The sequence below is a fragment of the Pollicipes pollicipes genome, unplaced genomic scaffold (genome assembly GCF_011947565.3).
Source record: "Pollicipes pollicipes isolate AB1234 unplaced genomic scaffold, Ppol_2.1 Scaffold_4295;HRSCAF=5057_pilon_pilon_pilon, whole genome shotgun sequence".
NCBI lineage: Eukaryota > Metazoa > Arthropoda > Thecostraca > Pollicipedomorpha > Pollicipedidae > Pollicipes > Pollicipes pollicipes.
In genome coordinates, this window is record NW_023596461.1 from 27,705,360 (window position 1) to 27,728,010 (window position 22,651).

At 50.9% G+C, this 22,651-nt stretch overlaps 3 protein-coding genes across 12 annotated transcripts in view; 1 reads left to right on the forward strand and 2 right to left on the reverse strand.

Moving 5' to 3' along the window:
- Positions 1–237: 237 nt before the first annotated feature.
- On the reverse strand, positions 238–11,062 carry eIF2alpha (eukaryotic translation initiation factor 2 subunit alpha). The gene is made up of 7 exons (XM_037219219.1): positions 10,902–11,062; positions 8,354–8,601; positions 3,851–4,079; positions 3,288–3,416; positions 2,376–2,479; positions 1,443–1,558; positions 238–807 (listed from the first exon to the last, which is right to left on the reverse strand). The coding sequence occupies exons 2-7, from the start codon at positions 8,589–8,591 to the stop codon at positions 646–648; spliced, it is 978 nt and encodes a 325-aa protein (XP_037075114.1). The 5' UTR covers positions 8,592–8,601; positions 10,902–11,062; the 3' UTR covers positions 238–645.
- Positions 8,635–21,602, forward strand: Cdk5 (Cyclin-dependent kinase 5). 10 transcript variants are annotated; one of them, XM_037219229.1, is made up of 8 exons: positions 8,635–8,667; positions 12,572–12,612; positions 13,233–13,321; positions 13,738–13,931; positions 14,440–14,527; positions 18,458–18,629; positions 19,293–19,504; positions 21,265–21,602. In XM_037219229.1, the coding sequence occupies exons 2-8, from the start codon at positions 12,576–12,578 to the stop codon at positions 21,361–21,363; spliced, it is 891 nt and encodes a 296-aa protein (XP_037075124.1). In that variant the 5' UTR covers positions 8,635–8,667; positions 12,572–12,575; the 3' UTR covers positions 21,364–21,602. The 10 variants fall into 10 exon arrangements, with proteins under 10 accessions (XP_037075124.1, XP_037075125.1, XP_037075122.1 ...); XM_037219230.1 differs by lacking the exon at positions 8,635–8,667 and adding an exon at positions 11,092–11,111; XM_037219227.1 differs by lacking the exon at positions 8,635–8,667 and adding an exon at positions 11,150–11,186.
- Positions 21,598–22,651, reverse strand: part of Nplp1 (Neuropeptide-like precursor 1) — a 34,203-nt gene continuing 33,149 nt past the window's right edge. The window contains exon 4 of the mRNA XM_037219218.1: positions 21,598–22,209. Coding sequence (XP_037075113.1) covers positions 22,202–22,209 — 8 coding nt within the window. The 3' untranslated portion in view covers positions 21,598–22,201. The remainder of the gene's footprint in view (positions 22,210–22,651) is intronic.

The following is a 22,651-nucleotide window of genomic DNA, read 5'->3' on the forward strand; positions in this document are numbered from 1 at the left end:
CACTGCACAAGGGCCTAGCCTCCATTCATGCGGGAGGATGCCATTCAAGATACTCTGGTGACAGGAAATTACTTTCTCGTTGGAAAAGATAGTACCAGTAGCTCAGCCGCCAACATAGTGTAAAGTAGATTGCCCAGGGAGGCCAGACAAAAGCAGCATGGCAATGCATTCCAGCGCCAAGGCCGGAGAACGCCACGCCAACTTCACGCCTCCATCAAAGCACGTCCAAAGAGCAGCATCACGATCGACGTCTATTCTGTCACCAGCGCGACGTCCGGCCAGAGCGCCGCCACACCCACAGCGATGGTCAACAGCAATGCAGGAATATAAAAGCGTCCGGGGCGACGAAGCGCGGCAATGATTCCAGAGCCCCGGCGGATGGGCCGGCGCGACCGGCCCAGCAGCGCCGGCCGCCGCCGCCGCGCGGACGGGCGGAGTGCCAGCCACCCACCGCGCGCCTCAGATCGCCACCACGTCAGTCAACTGCCGCCGGGGCACCTCGCACGCGCCGCCGGCCGTCAGTCGTCGGCGGACGGGCCCGGTCTTGGCGGCGGTCAGCCCCAGGTGCGCGCGCGGGGTCCGCTCTGCGCCTGTCGTCGGAGGGGCGCCGCCAGCCCCGGCACGGCGGCCGCGGCCATCCGGCCGTCACTCGGCGGCCGCGGCGTCGCCGTCGCCGTCTCCCTCGCCGTCGGAGCCGGAGCCGGAGCCGCTGGCCGAGTCGTCGCCGGCCACCTGGCGGGTTTCCGCCTCGGCCGTGTCCATCTGCTTCTGCAGGTCGGCCTCGTCCACGTCCGTCACGATCTTGGGCTGCCGGGTGCGCAGGAGCGGTGTTACCGGGGCCGCACGGACGGCAGGGGGCGCGCAGGACGGGCGGCAGTAGCACGGACGGTGGGGACGCACAGGTCACAGTCTTAAGTAGATTCGGCTTCTCCAAATGCTACATGGAGACGGCAGTTTTCACTAGACGCTAAAACAAACTTACCGCAACGTAGGAATGTAGCATTCTGTAGCGTGATCCACATGACATATAACCCACGGCAATGGCTGAGGGGCGTGCAAACAATGTCTATCAAAGGCCACTTTTCGCACGATCTAGCCATCCTACACTGCGGGAAGGTCTAGTCCAGAGGCGTCGCAAGGGGCTCGCATCACGCCTTGCGGTTGGATAGGACAGCTGCACGGAGAGCCGATAGTGATGGACTGTCGGAACCGGCCAACCAGTGGATGCTGGAGCCCGCAAGCCGACGTGCTGATCATAATAGGACAAGCAGAGCTTTAGCACATAAACGCGCCCTTCTTTCGGAGCAAAAATGGCTTCATTAAAAATCGCTGTCTTATCAAGGGCGGCGGCAGATCGATACAGAATCAGGCTCGACAGAATTAGAAATGGCATAGATGAAGGATAACGACGTAAAATTTCGTAGCTAACAGCTTGGACTTACCGCCATCTTGATCTCGAACTTCCCGCCCTGCGTTTTAATGCTGTTCTTGATGGCTTCGCAGGCAGCTTCCAATACTCTGAGGCCATCCTGCTTCTCTGGCGTGTTGGTCGTCATGACTGCGGCAAACAAAACACAACGTGCTGGTCTCAGCAGGAACTAAAAGCCCACCTAGATCTCATAAAGTTTTGCAACCGAACGACAGTGAACCCAGAAAATAATGAAACGGCATACATATTGAGTTGATCATATTAACCTGAGCGGCAGCAAATGAGCGTCTGGGGGGAGGGGAGGGAGAGGGCGGGGGAAACTAAGCGCGTGCTCAAAGAGGCGCGGTACTCCTTGCATCATGCACATGCAAGTGCACATTCAAGTATTTTGTACCTGTATTGATATTTTTTAACAATTACAGCTCATGTTATTGAAAACTGCATGATTCCGTGATCCATTTACAAATATATCAGGTCTTGGGAACGGTCAGGGACCTGTTTTTCTCGCATTTGAAGTAATTCGCTTGCCGTGCGGCCTCGCTCGTAATAAGCTCTGCTGTAGACACAACAATGCACATTTTCAACGCTGTATGTCTGCTGTGTGACGTTACGGATCAATGCACTTCTAATCAGATACCATGTAGGGATTGCGGTCCATCTACTACCCAAAAAATTGAACATCCTTGAACAAACGTTTGTCACCCTTAAACCATTCAAACGTTCGTAACAAGCATCATACACCGCCTAACTACATAAATCAACACTTCACTAACTTTAAGAAAACGGTGTCTTGCTTTCTGTGCGGGAAGACTAGAATTCAACGGTCAGTTTGAAAACGACGACTGCAGACAGTCGCTATCAGGCCGACCATTCTCCACCACAGCTGAACGCACCTCGGCCACGTCCTTCAGCGGCTCGATCGCAGCGGGTCAGCTCACTCACTCACCGTACAGTGGCGGGGCTATGAGGTTGATCTTGATGGGCATGTCGTCTGTGGAGCAGGCCAGGCCGGCCCGCAGCGCGTCCTTGACGGCGTCGATTCCCTCATAGCTGAGGCAGCAGCAGGGGTCAGTTCGGGGTCAGTCCTGAGTCAGGTCAGGGTCAGCTTGGGGTCGGCTCAGGGTCAGCTCAGGGTCAGCTCGGGGTCAGCTCGGGGTCGGCTCCGAGACGAAGTCAGCGACGGGACGCGCGCGGCGGCACATCAGCAGACAGACTGTGGCTCGCGAGCCAGACAACGGCGGCACATCGGCAGACAGACTGTGGCTCGCGAGCCAGACAACGGCGGCACATCGGCAGACAGACTGTGGCTCGCGAGCCAGACAACGGCGGCACATCGGCAGACAGACTGTGGCTCGCGACCCAGACCACGGCGGCACATCGGCAGACAGACTGCGGCTCGCGAGCCAGACTACGACGGCACATCGGCAGACAGACTGCGGCTCGCGGGCCAGACTACGGCGGCACATCGGCAGACAGACTGCGGCTCGCGAGTCAGACAACGGCGGCACATCGGCAGACAGACTGCGGCCCGCGGGCCAGACTACAGCGGCACATCGGCAGACAGACTGTGGCTCGCGAGCCAGACTACAGCGACACATCGGCAGACAGAGACTGTGGCTCGGGACTTACGGGACCATCGATCAAATCAAGCCACGGCGAAGGGCACAAACCAGCGCCAACACAGACCATCAAGTACCATGCTGCACAGCACTGACCGCACGCGTTAGGAGTTATCTTTCAACCTTCTAGGTACCGAAACGAACCTCCTGATAAAGATTCGCGTAAGGAATTTGACAGCCCTGGGACGAGGCTCCCTCGGCAGCCGCCGCCGCCGGCAAGCCTGGACGGCACCACCTACCCGTAGCAGGCCACCTCGATGTCCGCTCGGATCTTGACCGAGGCCAGTGTCAACTTCCGCTGGATGTTGAGCAGCAGCATGTCCTTGGTGGCCTGGTCGAGCTCACACTCGTCCAGAAGCGAGGGCTCGCTGCCGGGGCGGGCCACGTCAGGAGAGAAGCCTCTCGCGCATGCAGGCGACAGTCGTGCGTGCCTCAAAAGCCGGCCACGATATCCAGAAACGCCAACACCGCTCTCGATCGGCCGGCGTCGGTGGCATTCGGATAATACGATGAAATGCAACCTTGGGCACGCCCCGCAGTCATCCCTCCAGTATTTCTCAACGTCAACAATCATGTGATGTTACCTTATCAATGCATTTGGCACCTCTTTCCGATGTTCCAACTTTTTCTGTCATTACAACCCCAACAAGTTCATCACTTCAGACGGAAAGCTCCAGTCGCGTTCTGGACCAAAAAGCATGGTCACTAAGCAACGGAGAAGGCGCTGCTTAGTGACCACCAGTCAGACCATTCACAGGTCAGCGAGCGGAACTCGGTAACCGGCTCCGCGGCCGAGACTCACTTGACCGCCTGTTTGAACACGTCGTACGCAGACCCCTGCTTCTTGCTCTTCTCCTCGAAGTGCCAGGCCGTCTTGCGATAGAGTTCCTCGAATTGTTCGTCGGTCTCATACTCCAGCAGCTCGGCCACATGCCGCAGGATGGACTGCACCGCCTTGGCCTTGGAGTACTTCTCGGTGCACTCCTCGATGCCCTCGGGCGACACACGTCGCTTCGACAGGTCGATGTACCCTATGACAGGCGGACGGCATCGTTCGTTGGTGTTGTCCGTCTCGTTTGACACCATCCTTGTGTGTGGGTGAAAGACAGCCAACCTCACGCCTTGCGGCTGTTGGCGCACAGTGGTGCGAAATAGGCCTTTGACTTGCCCCCGTCATTCCATTCATCCGTTTCACACACGTCCTTCAGTTTGGAACGGCTTAGCGCGCTAAAGGGTAGAGAGGTTTGGAGAGGCGTATTACAAACTATGTGTTCCCACAGCGCAGAAGTCCATGCGAATAAGATTGCGCACCTCCAAGGCAAAGAAGAGACTGTGACGCTATCTTAGTTTGATCGCATGGGCAGTAGAACTACATTGGTCGATTATTCATCATACTCTGCATCTACCGATTTCGCAACAGTTCGAAAACGTTAACAATCGTTTCATGACCTACTGAAACTACAAATAATTGGATGCAAACTTGAATGAAAATAACCACCCGTACAAATGACTATATTGCGTCGCATAAGCAGATGCACCGAGAACATAGCTAAACAGTTGCATCAGAATTGGATCATCGCATGTGCAATGACGTTTGTGAGACGCTGCGGTTACGGTACGTTGCTACACGTGTTTTGATTACGGAAGTCGTGCTGCCATAATATGCGTTTTGAAGTTATTTGCCCCCACCCAAAAAAAAAACACTACAGCTCATTCGCGATGTCAACGATGTCCAAATGTTTTGCAATGAGCATTGCAGTCTCTCATAGTATCCGCCGTAGAAATCAACTCTCTAGAAAAAAATAAACTCTAAAAAGAAATAAAATCTCCAAAGTGACGAGAGTTTACGTAAAATAACGGATCGATACTTAATTCTAAGTGAGATTAGCAAATGGGTTCAATACTACATGGTAGGTAACTTATTAGTAAAAAACAACAAGAGCCTGCAGAACAATCCACAGATGCATTACCTACTAACCAACTGCCGCGCAAGTTGTTACGACACACTACGAAAGGTTATGTTCGTGGCCAATACAATGAACACCCGTTCCACTTGTGTTGGAACATGTGCAAACATGTAGATCGTCGAAAGGGTGGAACTCCCTGTGCCTCGCTACTGGACGATTGGGCAGTGATCTTTCAAGAATCTTGGCTAGTCATAATCCATGCTTTCCTAGACATTTTTAGACGAACCACACATGCCATAAGTGATACAGTAATAAATAAGATGACGAAGAAGTCAATGGTGAGGTAAACTGACACCTGAATCACGCTGACCGCCAATTAATCTGTTCCTTAAAGCAATATGATAAGTTATGTTACTAACGGCATACGGATGCACCCGCCAGACACACGACAGCAAATCGAAGAGCCTGGCAGAAAATCTGGAGACGATCCAGATTATTGGCAAATGCGACAATCCGGAGAAGAAATAGGTTGAAATCAAGGCCCTATATACAAAGCAAGGTTGTCAGCGAAGTTGGTTCAAGTACAAAGCACTCCATACCTGAGTTATAACTTCTTTAGCACACCTTGCATCAAGTATCAATACAGTAGGTTCTCTCTGCCACACTAACTCATGGTTCAATGTTTTGAAGAAAGAAGTTCGAAGGGGACAGAAGGACAGCCGAAAATAAAAGCGCGTAATGGAAGAGCACCATCTCACAGGATCAAAATGTCGTGGCATACGATGCTATACTTATGCGCTGTTGGGGCAGCACAAGCTGATGCAGTGAGTGAGTGACCAATGCCTCACAAGCGTTGAAGAAGAGAAGGTAACCTGATTGCTTTTTGGAGACGTGCGTACGACGTTTTCAGTCAGGAGCGCAGGAATCAAAGAACGCACGCTGAGGTCAAAATTTTATTTTGGAGTGCTTTGTACTTACTAACCTTCCTTACAGCCTTGCTCAGTGAACAGGGCATTGCTTACGGCCTTTTGGCCGTCGGATTGTTGCTGTTTTCGATAATGTGGGTTTTCTCACAATTTTCTACCAGACTTTCTCTTCGAATTGCTGTGAGGTGTCTGGCAGACGCATCATTATCTCATCAGTAACATAACTTATCATAATACCTTTAGGCGCGAATTAATTCGCGGTCAGCATGATTCAGATGTCACTTTACCTAACCGTTGATTTTTTCGTCATCTTATTTATTACTGCATCGATTATGGGATGCGCGATTGGTTTAAAAATGTTAAGGAAAGCATGGATTATAACCAGCCGGGCCTCTTAACAGACCTATGCGCGACCGTCCTCTAGCGACGCACAGTGAGTTCCACCCATTCGACGATCCCCGTGTTCGCTCGTATTCCAACACAAGTAGAGCGGATGTGCATTGCGTTGGCCAGGAGAAGGCGGCTTTCAAGCCACATCGCATCAATCTGCACAGCTGTTGTTTGGTGGCTAATGCATCCATAGTTTACTCTGCAGGCTCGTTTCAAGCTCGGGTATCAGTTCGTTACCTTGCGCGAACTTTCGTAACCTCGGAGGCAGGAAGGGAGACCAGTGGTCTGTGCTCTCCTGATAAAATCTGTCTAGATATTAACCTATATTTGAAAAGCGTTTGATGTTTAAAACTAAAGCAGAGAAGGGAAAATAAGTAGATTAAACAGATGTGGTGGGTGCTATCATACACTGCAATAAATGTGATGTGCTTCTGGTGATATGAACAAACTGTGTTGCTAACCCCTCAGTTATGCTCCCATTGCAGTGTCCTGCATATTCCTTTAAGGATAAAGTGAGCATCTTGAGACCTAATATGTCCTTACATTACCATGATTGAGCTAGATTTTTGGGTTTAGATTAAGGAAGTCAAATGGATGATTTTAGTATAAGTTATCATTTTGCCTGTGTGATCTGAATGAAGTCACATCTTGTATTATGACAAGGGTCTTAACATAGTAACTCCCTCATTTGTGATGCATTGCACTGGCTTTCAATCGTTACATGATGAATGCTTTTTTGGGAGGGGGCATTTTTGCCAGAATTAGCTTCACAGCATCATAATCCCTCGCAACACCGGCTCTTTGTGCTGAAACTGGTGGTTACTGCGTGAAACTCCGAGCATTCAGTTACTTTGTACATGCATTGCAAATTTTGCTGTTTTGTTCAAACCATGAATGAGCCATCTGTCCTGATCCCAACTTTCATGCAATGCCTCATACCAAAATGAACAATAAATAAGCTGCTGTTTTCACTCCGTTCATGTGTTACGATTCTACTCTGGCTGTCAGCCACACTGTTATGTTGAATCTGGTGGTAAACTTTGCCCGTCTCACTCAACGTGAGTTTCGATAATTTTTCCCGTATGGAACAGAAGATTACTCGGGCTAGTGTTCTCGTCAATGACATCACATTTCAGACTGTAACTAGCCGGGTTGTTTTTCTCAGGTCAGCAACCGGGGACATGTCATAAATGTTGATATCCAGTGAAGAAGAAAAAACAAACGCAAAAGACGGCAACAAACGCACAACGAAAAATCATGCGTGTTACTTGTTCGGTGGCCTGTATTCTTCCGTAAACTCCACCCTACATATAAAGATTTTCAGGAGTATTTTCGACCAGGAGCATTCCCAACTTAGAAATTTCAAGTTCTGGCGGCTCAGGAAGACCTGTGATGAAGATAAATAAACAGTAAGTCGCGATAAACGTTACCAACTCGTACATTTTGTATACAATATCCAATTTGTGGGCGTTTTGGTACGCAAACTACCATATCTGGGCAAATGTTTTACTTTTTGTTCGCAATGTTTCGGAGCTCGGCGAAAAAAAAACGTCCAATTAATTTTGGTAGATGCCCCGCCAAGTTATCTTTAGATCCCTGTCTCAAATATTTTCTGAGGAACATATTTCATTGGAGACCCATTAATATACTTTATTGTGTTGATTGTATATGCACATATTTACATTTTATGCACCTAGCCATGCTTTTAAAGTACTTTATATTCTAACCATGCATGTGTATGCACATATACATTTCAGCTATTACTCGTTCCGAGCCTGACACCATAATTGATCCATATCTCTGCATCTGGTATCTATATTCTTTCATTTTATAGCCTATTGATCTGGTTCCTTTCAGGCTGCCCTCTTCATCAGCAATGATCTTGATACTGGCTGACAACTTTCCTTGTGCATGATACCTTGCCCCAATGGTTTATTGATGTTCTACTCGACCATATATGTCCCTAACCATAATTTATTATTTAACCTAACCCACAAAATTATATCATTTAACCTGAGTAACCTGACCCACCAAACCACCACGTGCCATACTTTCGGACCTTCACCTCTTTCCGCTGCGTACCTTTGTCTTTGTCTACCCGCATGACGACGACGGGCTCGGTCTTGCCGACACGGATCAGCTTGTTGATGGAGCGGATGCGGCGTCGCGACAGCTCCGACAGCAGGATCATGCCCTCGATGTTGTTGTACTCGAGCAGGCGGACGTAAGCGCCCATCTCGGCGATCTGGCGCACCGTCACCATCACCACGTCGTCGATCTCGGGGAACTTCTCCGAGTAGAAGCGGCACGACAGCTGCATGGTGGTGCCACTGCCAGAGAGGAGCGACACGTCACTCGACGGCGAAGAACAGCTCCGGGCATGCCCGCCAGCACACGTTTGTTTGGGGGAGGGTTCCTTGGCTTTTTTGGGGTATCTTACACAGGGTTCAAGCCCTGAGTCTCTCGGCCTCGAGCCTTGCCTTCTCAAAGCTGAAGGACATTTATCTGATGACACCCCTTGTTACCCATCTCTTGGATGTGGTTTCCCCCACATATAATGCCCTGACATGTAGTAATCTGCTATGTGTGTTGTGAACTGAAATTCTGCAATCATATGACAATGATCATCAACTATGGTGTGGGGGGCTAAGCGATAATAAATAAGCATAACAGAAAGAGAGCGCTCTATTTCTTGCTCAATTTGGCATCATGCATTGCAAGAAATCTGAGATCAGAATGGACAGCTTGTTCATAGCTATGACAGAACAGAAAAAAATGTTTGTGCATGTCTACCATAATTCTAAGCACTTAGAGGTTTGCACAGTCATCACTAATTTCAGCATGCAGGACTCATGTTGTAAGGAATTATAATACTGTTAAGTTAATGTCAAGCAAAAATACCCTCCCAAAAACAGTGCAAAACATTGAAATGTCAGTGCAAGATACTGGAAAGGAAACAGTCAATGTGTTAAAACCCTTACCATGAAACAAGAAGTGACTTTGGCAAGCTAACCCAGGGCAAAATGATCAGTTGGGATGGGACCAAAAATGTCAGGACATATTCAGTCTTGAAGTGCTCACTTTACTCTTAAAGAGAGTGGCATATGCAGGATTCTGCAATGGCAGCATAACTAAGAAAGTTGCAATGAAGTTTTCTTGTACTAACAGATGAGCATAAAACTTATTGCAAGGCATACAAAATGTAGCACAATATTTTAATGTATGTATCTTTACTTGTCTGTCCTAGTTTAAACATGTCACTGGAGCTTTACGACACACTCAGCTGGTGAGGCTATATGGCATAGCCTGCCTCTCACCCTGGCAGGAAGGGCGGGCACTGTGGGGAATTGAACCCAGTACCTTTGCTTTCCCAGACGTGCAGTGGTCAAGGCAGATGCCTTAGCCACTACACTACTGGCACCCCTTAGTTTAAACATCAAAACCTATCTAAATAACATGTTAACTCTAAACACATTAAATATGGAGGGCGCATGACACTGGTATCCCTCTATCCCCATTCTTTGGCCTGCAAACAATGGCAAGCATACTCACAGAATATTTGTAATGGGCAGGATCATGCCCCAAACAGGATGGTAAACTGTGCCATTTGGGGCAGCTTTTGCTAAACTGACTTACCCATTAACATGATTTATGATCAGATTTGTTCATTTTATACACTTTTACCAATTTGTTTATCATGGAACATGTTATGATGCCATCAAAAGTCCTGAAATATTTGATACACTGCCCAAAATTCAAACTTGTGACCCACTTATGCCACAACGAAATAGTGTCAAATCTGCCCAGGTTTGCAAACCAACCAATGGAGCTTGCCTGGGATAGGTTGAGAACCTCTGGAATACAAGTAAAACATGGCTTGGTAATTTGATGGGCTATTACAACACAGTTTGAGCCCCATGATGAAATTAGCAGATATCATGCTAGCTAGTTATTGAGTTTTAAGGGTGTTCCAACTGCATGGGTCACTTGCACCCATGCCACATTAAGAACTTATGTCAACAGAACTAAATTTAGAACTTCTCCAGCAGAGTATCATCACTGTTTTAGTCACTCCAAAAGCTTGTCAGCTGCAAACTGGACCTGTATGGTGTAGAATGTGAACTATATAACAGTCATGCCATCCACCTCTCAATTATCTAGGTCAGCAGACATACATGCCTATACTGGGCTGAACAAGGCTGAGCTTTTATGCACAGTCATATTGTGGCATGCTGTAGTCTTCTTCACCACTTGCATGACATCAATGTTCCATACACTTCAATTGCTGTCCTCAGTGTTAAGCATGGAAACATGTGGATAGGGTGCAAAAATACTTCAAAAATTATCTCCTAATAATCAAGTGCAAAGAATGAGAAAGGACAGCACAATGTGAAAACAATGGTGCCCCAAATATGATAATCATTGTATTTTCCATGCGTCCAACACATGATGAAACATCCTGATGGCTTGTCAGCCCCATTACCAATAAGTGACCATAAGACATTCATTCCTCTTAAGACCTAATGCACAATAGAGACTGTCCTTCCATACAGCACGTAATGTTACTGACACGTGTAGGTGGGTGTCCCCCAAAAGTTCCAGCATATGGGCAAGCTAATCCCAAACTCACCTTTTGTTGCTGCTGATCAATTAAATCTCTCTAAACGCAATCAGCTCTACAAACAACGAAGGAAATACTGAATAGTGTGATTTTTCCAAAAATCGGAAATCGTAAGACTCGCGCACATACACTGCCAACACCAGCGAGAAAAGGACAACGATAGCGTACCGGCCATGCGCATGTAGTAAATGCCCTTTCTGCGTTGAATTTGTCAAAACGGTAAGGAAAGCTGCTCATGTTGCTCAGATTTCACTGTATTTTGCGTTTGCATGCGAAAGTGGACCGTGTTTATTGGTTTGTATTAGCTAAACTGCTAAATTATTATTGTGAATGGTGAATTTTAGATAGTCCTGCAGTGTAGGTTTGTATTACACACGATTTGCTGATGCTGTAACTTTGTGGGAAGGGAGGGCACAACGCTCAAGGCCTAGCCCATTTTTTTGGAGGGTTTAAGGTCCGTGGACGTCATTGGACGCGTCCTGTTGCGGTTTGTATGATGCATATTTTGTGAGCAAGCGCAACACGGCACATCTGCAATCTCACTCTCATTATCGAGGATGGGCACCTTGTGGAATAAAAACGAATGACAACTGGAATCTGAACAATTCTTGAAAAAGGGATTTGTGCTGTGTAGGCAGGCTCTTCACTAGCTTACGGCTGGGATGTGACATGCCACAAAACTAATTCCAAAGTTGCATGTTTCTAATAACAGTAGCCTTGGTAATCACGCCCAAGGATGTGCTGCACATGAGCAGATGCACAGACTCCTGGCTTGTTACAAGTTGTGAGCATGGGATCAGCATTCATGTAGCAGAAGTTCTTGCTTCTGAGACCACAAGCTACATTTCAGTTTGATGCAGCCTGCTCAGCAACCTCAGCAATTCAACATTGCTTAATAATATTGGCACAATCCCAAGCTCCTTATATCTTCATGACATTTTTCTCTGGCAGGTCATACTCTGAACAGTTGTGAGACCAAAATTCTGCCACAGTAGGATGGATCTCTGACCATGTCTGATAAAAGGAAGGCAAAGGTTTTGGCAGTATCATCTGCAGAGTTTGTCATGAGGGAGTGGTTCTGAAGTTGTAAGGTGGGCACTATGGAGTGTAAGTGTAAGGTGGACACCATGGAGAAAGTAATCATGGAAAGGTTGTAGGGAGGAACTTAAGAAACCTGCACAATTCTGGTGTGGGGATTGCAATCATAACCTGCCATGATATCATGGGAGACTGACTCACCAGATAGCCAAAGAGGCTAAATTTGCCACCTTGCTGTCTTGTGCTGTCTTAACAGCCTGGAAAAAGATGCTGGATTTGGTATTCATTTGTGCCAGTTACAAGAGTCCTAAAGCAGAGTGCTGGAGGTGCATTGTATCAGTTTATTGACGGATCAACAGGCAATCAAGTCAACTGGAACCCAGGCCAGGGAACGCCATGTTGTGGCGCTGAGTGACACATGACATTCTTTTTTATTCTTTTGTGGGAAAGAGCATAGCCAAAACTGTCTGTTGAACCTGGTGATGTGCTCCAGTGTGGGTTCAAGACAGATCCAGCATGTTTGTGCAGTGAGTGCTCTGAACCTGAAATTACCAATACAAACCACAGCAAATTAATTCAACTATGTCCACTGTATTACACAATTGTGTGAACTCTTCAATAATGTGTTTTATGCTTTACAGAGAAATGCAGAAATATGAAAAACTGGACAAAATTGGAGAAGGTGAGACTAACTTTATTCTCATCAGCATTGCACACTATTTGTCTAATGGAGTAGAATAGGACATAGTTGTAGATACTTCTGGCCATCAATGAGTGCTGGTTTGTTTGTTGTTCCTAGTTTGAGCTTTTCAGATTGCATGTAAGAACTGCCCATGTTTGTTAACAAACAACATTAGTTCTCTTACAACTTCTTTTGGAACTGTGATCTAATGGTATGTATTTGTGGCCCTGGAACCTAAGTCCTTGCAAAGTACAATATGTTGCAAATGCCCTGGCCTCAGCATCCAGTAGAGATTCTAGTCCAGCTGGAAGTGTTATCCCTCAACCCTTTTGCCATCATTGTTAGGACCTTATGGTGCACTCAGCTGTTGAGGCTGTACATTGTCACCTGCCTCTCACCTTGGCAGGAAAGGCAGGTACTTGAGGGATCAAGCTCAGTGTATGAGGTTTTCGAGATGTGCAGTGATTAACGTGAGGGCATTGGAGCATTATGTGCTATCACATAATTAGACATTTTAACCACCATCAACCCTTTAACCAAATGGCATGTTATCACAACATTTGCTGAATGATATCAAATCTGCAATCCAGGATTCATCCACCGACCTTTTTTCTTTTCAGGGACATATGGGACAGTTTTTAAGGCAAAGAACAGGGATACTCATGAGATTGTTGCCCTGAAGAGAGTTCGTCTCGATGACGACGATGAGGTAACTCATGCAGTGTGAAAGAGAAGATGAAATTTAACATGCAGGGGGAACACAGCTGTCATTTTGTTGGTGGAATCTTCACCATGTGACATAATTGTCAGACAGCTGGATGACATCAGTGAAAGAGGTGTCAGTTCTATCCAGGTCTTGGTTCTGCTGTATAACCTTCTAAATTTATGGACTGTTGTATGTTGTATCATTGTTTGTTTGCATTGTTTGATGTTGCTTTGGGCAGTCTCCGAAAAACCCACTTGCGTTACAATGGGACTGCGTCTGTGAACGCATGGCCGCTTGTGATCATCATTGGACATGTTGCATGTTTGCCTGCCTTCCATTGAAGTACATCAGATGGGCTTCAATAGAGGTCCACGTGACTTTAGGGCTTTATCCGTCGCTCACTGGCTGCCGGCCGGCAGGGCGTGCCGTCGTCGGCCCTGCGCGAGATCTGCCTGTTGAAGGAGCTCAAACACAAGAACATCGTGCGCCTGCATGATGTGCTGCACAGCGACAAAAAGCTGACGATCGTGTTCGAGCACTGCGATCAGGACCTGAAGAAATACTTCGACTCGCTGAACGGCGAGATCGACCCGAATGTCGTCAAGTCGTTCATGTACGGGCTGGTCGCGGTCGTTGGTATGCATGGCAGGGAACGCGGGGGAGCGGTCGCCGCTGCCCGTGATCTTGAATGTCGTCGCCAGAGACGTGTGACGACGGTGGAACCGCCGCGCCGCAATGATTGGATCCGGTCGGAATCGCTGACTTGCAGTATATAGTGATCGTCTTAACTGGATCGTGTTAGGATGGGCGTCTACGGGGGAGGACGGGCGGACGTATGGAGAGTGTCGCTTGCGTTGCTGGCGCAGTGTTGACAACACTGCCTTTTCGTTCTGTTCTGCGTATGGTGTTCGCGTTTCAACAAGTGCCATGATGTTTAATTATTTCAGTCGAGTTAATTTTGTCCCCACTTTGTGGCCCCGGCTTTGTGTGAGACACTCGGCGGCGGGACTCGTTGTGTTATTGTCCGCAGTGGACGTCGGACGGAAGGAAGATGCAGGAGACTGCGTGAAACGCTCCCCCCTGCCTCCCCGGCGCTGTCTGACCGGAACATCTGACCTCAGGTTCCAGCTGCTGCGCGGGCTGGCCTTCTGTCACAGCAAAAAGGTGCTCCACCGCGATCTCAAGCCGCAAAACCTGCTCATCAACAAGGTGTGTACGCCGGGTAGCCACCGGCCGCTCGCTTGCTCATCAACAAGGTGCGTACGCCGGGTAGCCACCGGCCGCTCGCTTGCTCGTCAACAAGGTGCGTACGCCGGGTAGCCACCGGCCGCTCGCTTGCTCATCAACAAGGTGCGTACGCCGGCGTAACCGTGCGTAACTGTACGTCCTGTGTAACCTTGGCTGAGATGTCACGCGTTCCCCAACAGACGAGGCCGCATGCCGCGCAACACACGGGTTAGTTAACTGCAATAGAGCTCGAACCCGCGGAATGCAGTCATTATGTACAATATGTCGTCGATTTTTGCTTGCTGTGATTTATGGGTCAAAACGCAGAAAATTGGGATGGCTACTGTTGGCACGATATTCGGGGCAGCGGCAGCTTAATTGGGTGCGTGCCGCTCAGCGGCTCACAACCAGCTTTCAGCTTCGAGCCCCGTTGGTAAAGAAAGACGACGTTTTGACCACGAGATTGGTTCGTCTTATGAAATTTGTGGCTTCGAAGGTTGGCTGCCTCGAATGTGAAATGCGTATGAATGCTTCCATGTCATGACTGTATGGCTAAATCACTGGGATGATTTAGCCCGACGCCCCCTTTTGTAAGGATAAACGCGATAGCATTGGCTCCGGGCCCGATTTTCCGCGCCGTCCGCGGTGTTCATCTTTCCTGCCAGGGTGACAGGCGGGCGACACCATATAACCTCAGCAGTTCAGTGCGTCGTAAAACCCCAATGGCATGGCATGGCAGCATTCGGTCCCATGACAGCAGCACTTCAAATTTATCGACACGAGCACAACAGGCTTCATCGGGTCACGACGCCATTCCTGAATGTAAGCCTTGGAAGAGTGCCCATAAGACATATACTGTACTGAAATGAAATCGAGGTGCTCTGTCGATGCTGGCCGTGTTAAGGGCATCGGCTGTTTGAACCTTATGTTTCTTTCGTCCGTGATGTCACTGGCTAAAGAATTCTACGTTCTCGTTCTTTTGTGCACTTGATCGTTGTGCGTCTCGAGACGTTCTGGTGTTGCGTGATGGATGGCGGCAAAGTTGTCACGCGACCCATGGACCGCCAGCGGACGTATGGCCCGCGACCCATGGACCGCCAGCGGACGTATGGCCCGCGCTGACCTGGCCCCTTCCTCTGCCCACCCAGGCCCACGGTGCATCCACGCCTTATCCCAGGTCGTTACGTCACGGGTCTGCCTGTCTCGCCCCCTTGGTCTGCCTCCCCCCCCCCCCCCTCCCCGGTCCGACGGTGCCACGTCTGGGTCCGCCGGACCTTCGCCCTCTGGTCCGCCGACCTCGCCCCCCCCCCCTCGCTCTTCCTGGGTCCGCCGCCCGGCGCCCCCCCCCCCCCCGGGTCCGCTCTCGAGTCCCCCCCCCCCGTCCGGTAGTTCCGCCGCCCCCTTCCCCGCGCCCCCAGGTCCGCCATTCCTTTTTCTCGGTCCGCCAGTGCTCCTCCCCGGTCTGCCTGTCCCGCCCCATGGTCTCCTTCTCCCCATGGCCTGCCCCTGACCCGATGCCCGTCCCCGGCGGCGCGGCCGACGGCCTGCCTGCCATGAAAACAACAACAACGCGTGCCGGTCCCGTGGCGCCACCGCGGTCTTTGTCGTGATCGATGGCCACATTGCGTCGGTCCCGGCGGCGGCGATATTGGCGCGCTAGTTGGACTGGCTGTGGGCGGCGCACGCCCATGCGGCCGTCGTCCGCAGGCGCGGCCGGCCCGTGACTGGTCAGCTCCCGCTGTGTTCTGTGGCGGGCCGATCAGGACCGGCGTGAGGTCGACCGGGCCTCGATGGCGGTCGGCCAAGCAGGCTGGTCCTGTATGGAGCGGCTGGCTCTGTAAATGGAGGTGGTGATTTCTTGGGTTGGTTATCAACGGCCGACCATCTGTTTTTGTGACGTGATGCTGATTTGGAAGGAGGCCAATTTTGATGGCGAGACTGAACGGAATGCACTGTCTAGTTACACGGATCGGCTAAGGGCGCTAGAGGAGATTGCATTATGCAATTATAGCTGAAATCACTGAATTCCTCTGAATGTTTGCAGATGACCGTTTGCCCCTGATTATACTCTAAATCTCTTGCTTACTAATGCTATGTTTCAGCCCTCAAAGCCAATTTCGAAGTCAGATGTGTTGGTCGTGTTATGTCAGTATCTGTATCTTATGATTTCGTTTTGCGCTATCAGACGAAAACATGCACGTCGAAAAGAACCATGTTGATTCGCTATACCTGCCTGAGCGGAAAGCATATTGGAGATGGAACCACAGGCCGCTGTTCATCTTGTGCAGTCCTCTTCGGACCCAGTCCCCGAAATGATCGGCTCTGCGTCATCTAGGCTGTTCATCTTGTCCAGTCCTCTTCAGACCCAGTCCCCGAAGTGATCGGCTCTGCATCATCTAGGCTGTTCATCTTGCCCAGTCCTCTTCAGACCCAGTCCCCGAAGTGATCGGCTCTGCGTCATGTAGGCTGTTCATCTTGTGCAGTCCTCTTCAGACCCAGTCCCCGAAGTGATGGGCTCTGCGTCATCTAGTATGTTTTATAATGGAGCACAGCTGTAGGCACTGCGCGGCCTGGCTCGACGCGTCCGGAGCGGCGGATGCCGCATCTGCGTGTCCGTCGTCTGACCCAGTGGGCCCGCGTGGCGTTCTGTCGCTCGCTCTCTCGTGCTGACGCTTTGTACTCAGCCCTTCCCCGCTGCCTCCCCCCCCCCCTCCCCCCGGCCGCCAAGCGCGGGGTCATCGACCGCTTGACCCCGGTCGCAGTGGGCTCGCGCCCCGCTACGTTGCTGTCCTCGGCTGATCCACCGCACTTTGCGCGGCCCCTGCCTTCCGGAATGTACGGTGCCGGTTGGGCCGGTCTTAAGCAGCAGCCGCCGTCCGTCCTGTTCGTGCATGCTGGCAATGCTTGGGGAATTACTGTTGCCATTGTGCCAACAAAAGCAGTGTTTGTTCGGGAGTTACTGGTGTCATTGTGCCAACAAATGCTCACGTAACCATGGAAGTCAAGCGGCTTCCATTACTCATCATTTTTGAGGTTAGTGCAGTTGACTTTGGTTCAAGCTTCCGACAGTGTCCCACGTTGTTCAAGAAAAGTCAGCGATCGCGGTCCTGATTGTTTTGTGTTTCCTTGTCGTACTGCTTCATCGAATTTAGGGCGAATACTGATGCTCTTGTTGAATCCCTTGACGCCTTCTTACTTTATGCTTGTCCTTGACATCGTCTTTTTAGGTTGTCTGTTATTTTCTCTTAGAAGATATGTCAGTTGCTGTCATCAGAAGAGCACATTGACAGTTTGAATTTCGCACTGAACTGCGTTATTCCATTTCTATATTTATGCTGCCATCTGCTTAGGTTGATAAACTGCAGCGTTTCCCTGCTACTGTTGGTGAACAGTTTCATGTCATTACGCAAAAGAACAAGCGATTCTCTCGTCTTTACGCGACATACATTTGATAAAGCTAGCATGTGTAATGTTTGAACACAAGGTCATTACGTTTCTTGCCAGCTTCAGGCCTAGTTGGCGATTGGATGCCCCCCCCCCCCCCCCACATACACAAAAAGCGTACGATTTAATTTTGTCTGAGTGGACGGCAATGAGCACTCGAAAAACAGCTTCGCCGAGCGAAATAAAACGCCTTTCAATGCTTGCATGCAGAATTATCCTGGTTTGAAGAGAAAGCTGCATGATGAAAGACGTGAATCACGAGCATGTGGCATTTTTCTACACATTTACCCCTGAGCCACTTTGCATGCAGGCTCCTTCGCTTTAAGTTCACTGAAAAGCCCGCGCCACACTGCGGAGCAGCCGTCTGTCCAGGCGACAGCCGTCTCACTGCCGTCGGTCGCCGCACCACACTGCGCAGCAGCCGTCTGTCCAGGCGACAGCCGTCTCACTGCCGTCGGCCGCCGTCAGAATGGCGAGCTGAAGCTGGCCGACTTCGGCCTGGCGCGGGCGTTCGGCATCCCGGTCAAGTGCTACTCGGCCGAGGTGGTGACGCTGTGGTACCGGCCGCCGGACGTGCTGTTCGGCGCCAAGCTCTACTCCACCAGCATCGACATGTGGTCGGCCGGCTGCATCTTCGCCGGTGGGTGTGACGCCTTGGACGGTGACGAGGGCAGGGGTCTGCTGGCCGGTGACGCTCAGCGCGGGGACGTCCCTGGTGAGAGGGGGGAGCCCCCGTTGAGCGCGGGGAGGCCCCAGTCGAGCGCGTGGCGGCGGTGCGGTGGCGGCGGCGCCGTTCGGATGGGGTTGTCTTCTGTTGTGCACGTGTGTTTAGGTTGTCCTCAGTCACAGACAATCGTTATCTTTGATTGCCCGTGCACTCCGATGCTACTCCGTGCGCTGCACAGCTCTGATATCCGGCAATCGCTTTCATCAAAAATTCCCATCGACGTCCGTAACCGAGTACATGCGAACTGCACCGCTCGCTTTAGTCCGTGTGTGTCTTGTTGACTGGTCCCTGTGCAGTTAGCGTCGCATGGTCGGGGTTACGACGATGGGTTTTGACCAAGCTGAGGACCGTCAGTGCAGCTCGCCATTTACGTGAATCGGACGCGCGGCTCCGGCTGTCGCTTGTGAAATGATGAATGCTCCGATTATTCCCATTGAAAGCCGGCACAATTCAACAGTGGAGCATGGGTGACTTTCGGGAAGCCATTGGGCGACGACGGCGCGTGCCTGGACGTGTCGCCCGTGCCCGCGTGCCGACGCCACTGGTGTGCTATCCGTCCGTCCCGCACGCCCTCAGAGCTGGCCAACGCCGGCCGGCCGCTCTTCCCGGGCGCCGACGTTGACGACCAGCTGAAGCGCATCTTCAAGCTGCTGGGCACGCCGACCGAGGAGACGTGGCCGGGCATCGGTGCGCTGCCCGAGTACAAGCCGTTCCCGCTCTACCAGCCGACCATGCCGCTGTCGCAGGTGGTGCCCAAGCTGAACAGCAAGGGCCGCGACCTGCTGCAGGTGAGAGGCGGCGGCGCCTGCAGCCGGAAGGGCAGCTATGCGGCCGACCTGTTGGCCGCTTGTTCGCACACATGGGCGAATGACGAGCTTCACTCCCAGCTCGTGTCATGTGGCATTGGTTGGTAAAGTCCGTTGACGATCGGTGCGAATTTAAGCAGCGTTGTGTTTTGCTTCCAGGTTGTGAAATCGGCACCCGGACGAGCATTGTTGGGGGGGGGGGGGGGGGAGGGCGGAGCGTGGTGTGCTCTGCTGTATACATGTGGTGTGCTTCGGCATGTCTGACCATCCCACCTCCCTTCTCATGTCATGTCCTTATTTTTAGCATCAGGTTTGGCACTAAGCCTGCCAGCGAAATATCGGTCCTTGTTGCGCTTAATTGCGCGCAAGTGTAATGACAGTGAAGCTGGGCATCGTGCCTTCACGTGTTCGTTTTGGTGTTCTTTGGACGTTCTTTCCAGTCTTTCAGTCACGTGACCTGACACGGAAGCTGTTCTCAGAGCCGCCGGACATTTTAGTTTGCGTGGCTTTGAGAGCTGAACTGCCGTCTTTTCAATAGAATATCGCATCTGCGCATGTTTCTGTCCGTCCGTTTTTTTGTATGCCTCGATTGGGCAGGTGGGTGCATGTTCTGAACTGCAGTCGTGAGTGAGTAGGCTAAGCGAGAAGATAGCTGATGCGCAGGAAGTTATAGGCATGTTTCCCTTATGCATTTGGTATCTCCCTTTTCCCAGTTATTACTCATATTTATATGTAAAAATTATAAAAGGAGCAAAAGTGAAATTTGTGATGTATAAATGCATTTTGTATATTATGTATCGGGCTGCGGCGAGACCAAAGCGTAAACATGACACTTTTTGCTCGGTTGGGATTTTGGTAGCTCGTAATCAGGATTTCCGCTCGTAAGCCATATGAAATGATACAAAGACGTTTGGTGGGCCTTTTGTCTGACTAAGCATTTTGCTGACTTGACTTATGTGGTCCATCGCAGTGGCGGCGATGCCAGAATGTTTCACCTCTTGAACCTATGCTACCCAGTGTGTGTGCATATATGTATATATATATATATATATATATATATATATATATATATGTGTGTGTGTGTGTGTGTGTGTGTGTTGTGTGTGTGTGTGTGTGTGTGTGTGTGTGTGTGTGGTGTGTGTGTGTGTGTGTGTGTGTGTGTGTGTGTGTGTGTGTGTGTTGTGTGTTGTGTGTGTGTGTGTGTGTGTGTGTGTGTGTGTGTGTGTGTGTGTGTGTGTGTGTGTGTGTGTGTGTGTGTGTGCGTGTGCGTGTGCATGTGCATGTGTGTATGTGTCCGCGTGTGGAAGGTAACGTGCCTTCCGGCGTGCGGACCCATGTATTTTGTCCTGACCTTCCCAAGATCCGTTAACCTGTCGCTGCCCCCGCTGATGTGTAACACGCCTTAGGCTTAGGTCCCACACGACCTGCATGCTTGTGACCTGCGCAGTCCCTGACGGCTCCTGACGAACTGGGGCAAGCCCTTGCAGCTTGTGCCGGCCGTGTGACCCGCCCGAGGCAGTGTACTGTTTGGTCTACATTGACATTAGCTCTGCTGGCCAGATAGTGCCTGGCGTGGCCTGACATCGGCTGACCGCTCGCAGCGTCTGATGGTGCGGAACCTGCCGCGCAAATGATTATTGGAACGGACGACCCACAGTTCTTCAAGACTCTGTCTGAACTACATCGATGCGAACTGTGCGCCTGTGGCAGCGGGTGATCTGACCCTAGTTGGTCTGTTGCAGCGTCTGCTGGTGTGTAACCCTTCGCTGAGGATTAGTGCCGACGACGCGCTCAGCCACGTCTACTTCTCTGATCTCAGTCCGGCCCTGAAGACGACCTGATGACCTTAGGTCAGGGCACTCCGGTCAGGTCGGCTCAGGCCGATGGATCTGATCACTCGCCGCTGCGGTTTTCGGCGTTCTTCCGCCGGTGCTGCCTATTTTCAGATGTATTTATGTTGTCGCCAGGTGATGTCTTATGTTGGTCGTAAGTTTGTGCGCCCGTCGGCTGGGTGGCGCCGCAATTGTCATTTACCCGCATGTAGTCATCTTGTACATGGAATACATACTCGAGACGTTTTGCCGCACACTTATTTATTTCTACATCGACCATGAACGGACAGGGCCCGTCGTTCTCGCTGGAGATGTGCCGCGGACCGGATGGCCGTGCCATGTCCGTAATCAGCCGGAGGTGGCTCGTGCCACGAGCGCGCCTCGCTGAGTCTATTCTGTTGACGCCGTGGCGTCATGGCCTAGCTGAGATCGCGGGAGACTCACGGAGCAGGAAAGTCCCTGACGGTCTATGGTGCGGGGGGATTAGCGATGTTGACACATGTGTTTAGTATGGCGGGTAGCTTGGCCTCACCTCATCACATGCGGTCCGGTACACATGCAAAGCTGACATAACACGCCGCGCCCTTAAACAGTAACATGTAATATAGTTGCGTCGCGGGGTTCACGCGGCCCGACGTCGCGTCATGTCTTGATCCCATATTCGCCCGCGGTTGGTGAGACCTGTGGGCCACGACTCAGATACGCTACACACTTCAGACACTGTTCCCGGCGCCTCGCCTCCGGAGGGTCGCTCTTCTTCGGTGTCCATGTGCCGGTGACGGCTGTCGCAGGAACGCCGCCTCACGCCTCACGCGCCGCCTCTCCTGCTACCGGCCCAGCCAAGCGCTTATTCTCCTGAAAGTATGGCCATGGCGCGCATGAGCCGCTGCAGACTGCGCGAGCAGCTACTGCTGGACAGAAGGGATGTCAACTGTAAACATGCGCGTAAACGTTTCCTCAGCTGGTGAGAGATGTAATACATTAGCGGCTGCGCCCCAGTTCACTGTGGCCGGTACGGTCGTTCCAGGTTCGGTTCCCAGGCGTGGAAGCGACCGAAGTAGCGACGGCCATGGATGGGGTCGGTCGGTTGTACCGTTTTTGTCGGGTAGTGGAGAACTGAAAATCGCTCCAGCCGGGCTGGCTTATAGCACAAACAATTGTTATCAGTTTTCAATTCAGACATATTTCTGAGATTAGTCCGAAAGCGGCTTTTAAATCTAAGGGCCGTACACTGCAACAAAAATGTGAAGGCTTCTTTGTAAAAGCTTAGCACCGTTCCGGCCGAGTACTGAAGGAA

What these genes read in the sequence shown, in the direction of transcription:
- eIF2alpha (XM_037219219.1), bottom strand. Translation starts at nt 8,591, where the DNA reads ATGCAGCTGTCGTGCCGCTTCTACTCGGAGAAGTTCCCCGAGATCGAC. An exon ending in ATCGAGGTGGCCTGCTACGG is followed by an intron (nt 2,480 to 3,287) that starts GTAGGTGGTGCC and finishes CTGCTGCCTCAG; the next exon opens with CTATGAGGGAATCGACGCCG. An exon ending in AGTTCGAGATCAAGATGGCG is followed by an intron (nt 808 to 1,442) that starts GTAAGTCCAAGC and finishes CGCACCCGGCAG; the next exon opens with CCCAAGATCGTGACGGACGT.
- Cdk5 (XM_037219220.1), top strand. An exon ending in AATGTCGTCAAGTCGTTCAT is followed by an intron (nt 13,932 to 14,439) that starts GTACGGGCTGGT and finishes ATCTGACCTCAG; the next exon opens with GTTCCAGCTGCTGCGCGGGC. An exon ending in AAAACCTGCTCATCAACAAG is followed by an intron (nt 14,528 to 18,457) that starts GTGTGTACGCCG and finishes GGCCGCCGTCAG; the next exon opens with AATGGCGAGCTGAAGCTGGC.